Source organism: Octopus bimaculoides, chromosome 14, assembly GCF_001194135.2.
Source record: "Octopus bimaculoides isolate UCB-OBI-ISO-001 chromosome 14, ASM119413v2, whole genome shotgun sequence".
Taxonomy (NCBI): Eukaryota; Metazoa; Mollusca; class Cephalopoda; order Octopoda; family Octopodidae; genus Octopus; species Octopus bimaculoides.
This window is the reverse complement of record NC_068994.1, coordinates 27,723,713-27,732,234: the sequence shown is the minus strand read 5'-3', so window position 1 is coordinate 27,732,234 and position 8,522 is coordinate 27,723,713. Positions and strand designations below refer to the sequence as shown.

The 8,522-nt window shown below is 35.8% G+C and overlaps 1 protein-coding gene across 1 annotated transcript in view; it reads right to left on the bottom strand.

The window, feature by feature from the left end:
* The window catches only part of LOC106875006 (uncharacterized), a 41,953-nt gene extending 33,719 nt beyond the window's left edge, over window positions 1–8,234 (bottom strand). The window contains exons 1-3 of the mRNA XM_014922947.2: window positions 7,297–8,234; window positions 5,534–5,717; window positions 865–993 (exon numbers count right to left, since the gene is read on the bottom strand). Coding sequence (XP_014778433.2) covers window positions 865–993; window positions 5,534–5,717; window positions 7,297–8,170 — 1,187 coding nt within the window. The 5' untranslated portion in view covers window positions 8,171–8,234. The remainder of the gene's footprint in view (window positions 1–864; window positions 994–5,533; window positions 5,718–7,296) is intronic.
* Between the last annotated feature and the right edge of the window lie 288 nt (window positions 8,235–8,522).

Sequence of the window (8,522 nt, the reverse complement as noted above, 5' to 3'; positions counted from 1 at the left end):
TATATACACAGACACACACATACACACATCCATAACAAACATTATTTTACTTTTTTAACTGGCCCAGCCCAGTATTTGTTGACCAGTACTTATTTTATCAGCAGTTCTATGTTAGAAGGATGAAAGTGAAAGTTCATCAAAATTCATGAGATGAGCAGTGAATATGAAATCATAATAAATGCTGCAAGACATTTTCTCTCCTTGGAATTAAACGTGACATGGTTGTGACTGGAATACCTTTAATCATGAGGGTAAATTTCAGAATCTAAAGAAACAGCTAAAGATTTATGCCAGTAACAATTAGTTCATAGGAAATGCTTGATGAGTTAGGTCACCATGAGGAGTGTAAAATGAAATCTGAAGTGTTTTTCTTGCCAAGTTATAACTAACTTAACAAGACTTTCTCTTTCAGACTAAGTGCAAGAATAGAGCACAATCTACAGCTAAAGTAACCTCAACATCTATATTTTATTCACTCTCAGATAAAGAGCTCAAAGCTTATGGTGGTTGGTCTTCTCAAATATCCTATGATGTCACCTTGGATCATATGTGCACTCAACAACAACATGTAGAAAGAGATAAATATTGACATATTTATTAATCACAAACTTATAGATAGAAGTATGCAAGTATTTCAGGACCAATTCTTGTATAGTTTATTATACTGGTGCACGACATAAAGGACAAGATTTCTTGATGTGTAACCAGGTGTCTAAACAATGTTGACAAAAACTATGCTTGCATTTCAGTGTCTTTTTAAATGTTAATGTCTGGAAACAAATTTGACATTCTTGATTTTGATCACTGCGTTCCCCAGAAGCATTCACATTTCTGTTTCTTAACCCTTTAGGAGTTGCTACTGACCTGCGGTTTCCATGCAAACTAAGGTTGTTTAGCTGATGTGTGGAATAATCCAAACTCTGGACAGCTGGATTCACTGAAGTATTTTGGAATCTTGGGACCCTATTTATTGAGTGTGGCTGGTAAGTTTTTCTGAAAAATAAAAGGAATTTCTTTATGTGTGTTAATTACAATATCAACATTATTGTCACTATTAACATTACTGTGACTCAGGAACATTACCTAGGGTTGCCATCTACACAAAAGGATATGTCAAGTTCCTGATATCATAATTAAAGTAGTGGCGATGGAATGATTTAATAATACTATAATATTTATGTGATGAGGAAAAAACATTTCTTTAATCAAATTTCTGGAACTGTTCTTAAGATTATAATTAAATGATAACTGGATCAAGTAAATATCAATTAAGATAATGCCATGACAAATCAAGTAACATCTTGTTTTCTGGTGTTCATATATAGTAACTTTGACGAATAATCATGAAAGCGTTCAACGAAACTTGTAGTGTCAATATCTTGTGTGTTTGCAGGAACAATCATCTGACCAGGCAGCATCAAGGAAGAACCATAAAGTAATTCTGCAGGAGAATATCAAATATTTTCTTTGATAGAAGAGCAGAGACCCAAGAGAACAGTAGCAAGAAATTCAATCCATTGATATGAATCAGCAGAAGCACACAACACAACTTTAAGCTGTTGATGAAATCTTTCGATCATATCATTCGAAGCTGGGTGGTAACTAGTTGAATGGATGTGTTTACTTCCTAAAATCTCGGTAAGCTCCTGGAAAAGCTTAGCTTCAAATTGACATCTGCAGTCTGTTGTTATTTTTACGGGTGTTCTGAAACAAGAAATCCATCCTGTGACTAAAGCTTGTGCCACAGTTAAAGAAGAGATGTCTGTGAGTGGAATGACTTCTGACCAGCAGGAAAAATGGTTGATACAGGTTAATAAAAACATGTAGCCAGTTTCACATAACCAGCCCCTGCCCATTCAAAAGTACCTTGGATCATAGGGCGACCTGCTGTGCTTGAGGAGACCTATTGAGTCAAGTACATCAACATCAAAATGAAAATCAAATGGAAATTGTAGCTGTGATACCTGTGCCAGTGGCACATTAAAGGCACCATCCGAGCCTGGCCGATGCCAGCGCCGCTTTGACTGGCTTCCGTGCCAGTGGCATGTAAAAACCACTAACTGATCATGGCTGTTGCCAGCCTCCTCTGGCCCCTGTGCTGGTGGCATGTAAAAAGCACCCACTACACTCACAGTGTGGTTGGTGTTAGGAAGGGTATCCAGCTGTAGAAACACTGCCAGATAGGACTGGAGCCTGGTGCAGCCTCCTGGCTTCCCAGACCCCGGTCAAACCGTCCAACCCATGCTAGCATGGAAAACAGACGTTCAATGATGATGATGATGTAGCCCTGACTCACAGGCCAAGGTCCTACTATATCAACATGTGTGTGCTGGAATAGTGCATCTGGAGTGGAGAAAGTACATAACAGTGCACAAATATATTTATGTACCTTGGATCTTTGACAATCGACACAGGTACGAGTCCAATTAGCTATGTCTCGACGCATGTTCAGCCAAACAAAACGAGCAGAAATAAGCTTTAATGTTGCTGTTATACCTGGATGTGAAATATTGTGTAGTGCTGAGAAAACGACACAGCGATGCTTTTCAGGAACTAAAGGGCAAGGTTTACCAGAAGAAATATCGCAAAGGATCTGTTTGTTTGATGTCGCAACTGGGGAAAATTGGATGTCAAAAGGAATTAGTTCTGGTTGCTGTATATTATTCAAATCAATGGATGGTTGATCTTCAGACATTTCATCCAAGTTAATTTCTGCAGTTGAAAATAATGCATTGACAGGTAAACGGGATAAAGAATCTGCAACAATGCTCTCAGAACTTGGGATGTGTCATATATCACTCATGAATTGTGAAATGTAATCCAAATGCCGAATGTCTCTCAGGGGAAAATTTATCTGGTTTGCAGTGTAAAGCGAAAGATAACGGCCTATTGTCCACAAATATTGTGAAGTTCCTCCCTTCTAAAATGTGTTGGAAGTGTTTAACTGAGAGGTAAATAGCTAACAGTTCACGACTGAGTGTGCTATATTTAGTTTCAGCTGGTTTTAACTGCTTAGAGTAAAATACCAGAGGTTGCCATTCGCCATGGTGGAGTTGTTGAATGACTGCACTAATGCCAATTTTGGACATGTTGACTACAAGAGAAATTTCAGCTTCAGGAATGGGGTGAGCCAACATGGAGACATGAGAGAGTTTCTGTTTAATATTGTTGAAAGCTTGTATTTCAGTAGAAGTTAAAGTGATCTTTCTGTTTTCTTCTTGTGGTGTTGCAGCAATTTGTTGAGAGGGTATAAAATTTCAGCACAATGAGGTATAAAGTGTCAATAGAAATTAGCTAATCCAAGAAATTGCCTGAGCTGACTTAATGAAACAGGAACTGGAATTTTTACGATAGCTTCAAACTTTTCTGGCAAAGGTCTAATTCCATTCTTATCAATGGTATGTCCAAGGAAAGTGAGAGAAGGCACACTGAAAATACATTTGGTAGCATTGACACGAATTTTGTATTGAGAAAGCCTTTCGCAAAGTTGCTTCAAATGAATCTCATTTTCTTTCTTGGAAGAACTAGCGATGAGAAGATCATCAGTATAGGCAGAGACGAAATCTAATCCATGTATTATTTCTGAAAAGTACTGGTGGCATTTTTTAAATGAAAGGGCATGGTAAGAAATTCAAATGACCGAAACGGAGTTGCAATAGCCATTTTTGGAATATCATTTGGGCTTACAGGAATCTGATAATATGCTTGTATTAAATCTATTTTTGAGAAAATATTGCAACCATGCAGAGAAGATGCAAAATCTTGATTATGTAGTATAAGATACTTATCTGGAGTGGTAATAGCATTGAGTTGTCTATAGTCACCAGTAGGTCTAAAATCACCAGATTTCTTTTTCACTAAATGGAGTGGTAATGGATCAGCTACTTTTTGAGGTGTGTGACTGAACTCTGCTTTAAGTTTTTCAGGTGGTAATTGTCGAGGACGCGAGAAAACGGGAGATCCATTGGTGGTTATATGATGAGTAGTTGTATGAGTTGAAGCATTAATACCAAAAGTTAAATTTGTTAACTCACGGTAAGGAGAAAATTTTCTTGGAACTGCTGTCACACTCAGAGTTCGGCTTTTTAGTTTTCCTGAGTTTTAAATGTACAAGGTGAAATACATTCCTTAGCTGCAGAGCCAAACTTATAATGATACCAGCAGAAAGGTTTTGATCTGCTAAGAGAACGGGAATTAGAACAACGATAGCAACATAGTGAAGAACTTTTTGAATTGTTGATATGCAAGAGCTGAACTTCTGTGACTAGCTTGTCTATAGTCCTCTGTGTAGATTCATGAAATTCTTTAAATTCAGAGGAAACTGTAGCAACTGGGAAAGGAGAGTTGTTTTGTTCTGGAGTGGATTTTGTATACTCCAAAATTTTATCTGGCAATGTTGCAAGTTGGTTGACTGTGCTAACATCGGTCAAATGGGTGAGAATATCTTGAACATACTGTGGTAATCTGGAGACAAAGTGTTGTTTCAGCAACTTACTTTCAGCACAATTGTCCTCTGTGAGCTGCCACATTTTTCTGAGCATTTTCAATGATGTTGTCTCCTAAATGCTCATCACTGAAAAGTTTTTGAAACTTCTTTACAGAAGAGAGTGAGGTTCGTCTTAAAATTTCATTTTTAATTGATGAATACGCTGCATCTGCCGGTGGAGCTGTAATAATATCTTACAATTCTCCAGTTAATGATGGGGGTATAGAGCTAAGTAAAATGTAGAGCTGCTGTTGGTCTGAATTATGTTTGTTTGAAGAGAAAAATGCTTCTAACTGGGCAAACTAGACAGTGATGTCTCCTGTGAAAATTGATGATACAGGATGATCCATAGCAGATAGCATCATCGTTTGAGTTGAAAATAATTCAGTTGAAGAAAATTGTGACATGAAAAATAGTAGAATATAACTGAATATGTCAGGTGGTAACCAATTAGTTTGTGATTATTTTCCAGGGTAGAATTCGGAGTCCACATCGGTTGGTCACCAATTAATGGAGTGGGAATATATAGTCAGTTCAAGGTATTGATGTGGTTCATATATGTTAATACATGAATTTATAAAGAGATGAAAGAATAAATTCAAGATCTATATATTTACTACATAAAATTATATCTTATTTACTGGTTGATGATGATACATAGAACCAAATTACAGAATCTAGTTGAATGAAGTAATCTATGCAAGAAAGTTCAGAGATAGAAAATGTAGAAATAACAGCCAAGTGGTGGTTTTCAGTCATGTGGCATAGAGAAATAGACGGACATAGTAATGATGTGAATGGCTCTAAGTCTAGTCGATTAATAAGTGAAAAGCTGGGTTAGCAAGCTGTTTTTATTAATAGAATGATAGACATTCTAGAACCTTCCAAGAGAACTGTTAAGCTTCTTGAATAATTAAGAATCATGTTTCATGACACAGATGCTTCGAGAAACTTAGGAAAGGGAGGTTACTCTATGATCTTTCTTGCAAGGGAAATCATTCAACTATTTAGCTACCTACACTACTACACCTTGTATAACTCTCTTACCTTGGTGATATTTTCTTTGGCCAGTATATAGTGAGGAACTGTTCCATGACTTTACAAGTTTCAGGAGAATAATCAACAATGTGTATTTCCTTGAGACAGCTCTCTGTTACTTGTTTATCCATAAACTGGTTCAATGCTTGTACAATGGAGAATAGAACAGTGTCCATAGGGATGCCAAGTTGACCTTTATTGAAGAAATATAATAATTAACAAGTTTTTATGATATTTTTCACGCCATTCTCCATGCCAGTTTTGTTTGCTATCTATGCTAACACACATAACACTCTGGTTTTATCATAAACAGAACTTTACCAACATGAAAGATAATTTCTGTGATGAAGAAACATTTAAATAATGAATTAGTTACTTAAATTTAAGGAGTAATTAAACCAGACACAGTGCAGTATACTTTGTTGTATTATTCAACTCTTTATGTATACTGTTGCTTTATACTACTACAATGGTCTCTGTTCTTCACAACTAGATGGTCTCATACCTCTAGAATATCTTCCATTTAGGATTTTCTCTGTGTTTTTGTCTTTCTTGCAGGAGTTGACCTGCAACAGAACATTAGTGGCATCAACCTCACAAATCTTGGAAAGCCTGCCAAGGACATGGGTAGTGCTTCTTTTGGACTCAACAAATAATGAAAGAAAATACCGAATTATATTAACTCAAGACTGAGCAATATCTCCTACAATCCACTGAGTCATTAACTCATCACTGAACATGTCAACTCCACATAAAATATCAAGAAAATTCAGCCTGAGAGAGTGGGAATCTTCTGCTATCTCACACCACTCTAACAATAGAAACTTTGTAACAGGATTTCTCAAAATTCTACTTGAAATTCCTTCTTCATGAACGTGAATTTGCACCATATCCTTCCCACCATCCATATAGTGTATGATAAACATCAACATGTCTTTGCAAGATTTTGAGCAAATAGTCTGTGAGGCAGTACTCCTTTTCAGATAAATAGATGGGAGCAATGTGTGTTATCTGATCAAATAATTGAACCTACAGCCATTATAATCAGGTATTGTTTTATTTTTAAAATAACAATACCAGGTTAATTAAAAATTACAAAATAATAAAAAAACATTTTTTATTTCAACAAAACAAAAGGAAATATAATTGGAACAAATTTTAATTGGGTTTATTTATTTTAGCATAGATGGAAAACTGTAAGAAAAAAATTATCATTCAAATCAAAGAATTAGCCTAAAATAGATTCAAAATATATTGTACAAAATGGTCATGCACTCTAGTTAAGAAATATTATATGTGGTTGCTCACTTGACCTGCTAAAAATAGCAGCAAAATCTTCATCCAGTCACACTGTACCATCTTATAGGATATATTAGAAAATGTATTTCAAGATAGCTTAAAAAAAAGAGAGGATGGTCATGGTTGAAATGCTTTAAATCATTGGTTTGCTCAATTAAAGTTAGCCTTGTCACACAGTGTCACACTGACTCTGATGATTATATTAAGAGTACGTATGTTTGTGGAATACTCACTATAATTCAATGAGTAGGAGGTTCGGTTTGAAAAACAAAACATTCATTGCTGAAATCAATGAAGATCCATCAGCACTATTCTAAAAGCACTTCCTTAACACAGCAGGGTGTGATGAGGAAGATTTGGCTGCTGTTTCTAGCTAATAAATGCTCATGTACAGAACCCCTCATTAGCTCATGTTGAATCCAAAAGATATGGTAAATTTACAGACTCAATAAACAATCAAAATAATGACTCACCTGTAAAAATCAATGTGGTGGCCACTGACTTAATCTTTAAATACACAGCTTTATCAAAACATTGGTAAAATATGTTAGCAACATATTTTTGGATGCTATTTTGATCACCAGAATAGATGTCTCTACTTGGTTCTTTGACACAGAGTAAGTACTTTGAGTCGTTATTGCACACTGCCATCACATCTTCATTGTAGTTTCCATGATTCTGAACTGTTATGACAGCACCAACATCACACATATTTACATTTTCAGAATAAATGTCCAGTTTCAGCTTGCATGGTAGATGGAAAGATGCAACAACTTGGTCTTGCTCATTAATGTTTAAAATGTCATTGCCTGAAGCACCTGATATTTGTGTGAAAGCCTCAGGTTGAAATCTTGGAGGTCCTACTCCGGATAATTGTAAATGAACAAAATTCTCACAAAGGTCAAGTTGTTCCTTAACTAAACTCTCGAGTAGAATATTATTATCTTGTGCCATAATACTGACTTTTACTTCAGGGAAATTACCAATGATATCAGACAGAATGTTATTAAGGTGGTCATCATCTTGATTGGAATCAATTTTTACATGTTTGGAATGGATTTTTGCTAATAATTGACTCAATCCCAAATAGAAACAATGAGTAAGAGACACCTCATTATTTGATTTTGACTTTTGTTCCCAAAGATCAGGAATTAAAGATGTCGTTTCTTCATAAAAGAAATATAGAAGTTTGTCGATTTCATTCCAGGTTATAGTTTTCTCTCTGGAGTTCACTGCCATGGTTATTTTCTGGATATGTCTTCTTCCTGCAATCATATTAACATAAAATTTTACATGAAATGTTGATGAAAACCCAGCAATGAAGAGATGATATATTATCAGCAGCATCCTGAAGTCTTCAAATTGCTGGCAGGAAGTGTTTAAGAAGTTCAGTGTACAATCACAGTGGGACATCTTGGATAAATGTCTTCTTCTATAGAAAACCAATTCTTTCCATACAAAACTATGTCCAGCATTCCACCCCACTCCACCTCCCTCCTAACCATCCATGTATGTCAAGTTTTACTTTGTAGTCAACCCATTGAAAGAATATGAAAGATTGCAAAAGAGATATTCTACTCCTAAAATGACCTTTCAAGATTACTGCAGAACCTTATGAGAAGACACTCCTGACAAGTTGGCACTATGGCATGAATCCAGTCAACTTCATTATTGAATACCTTCATTCTTTAAATATTGT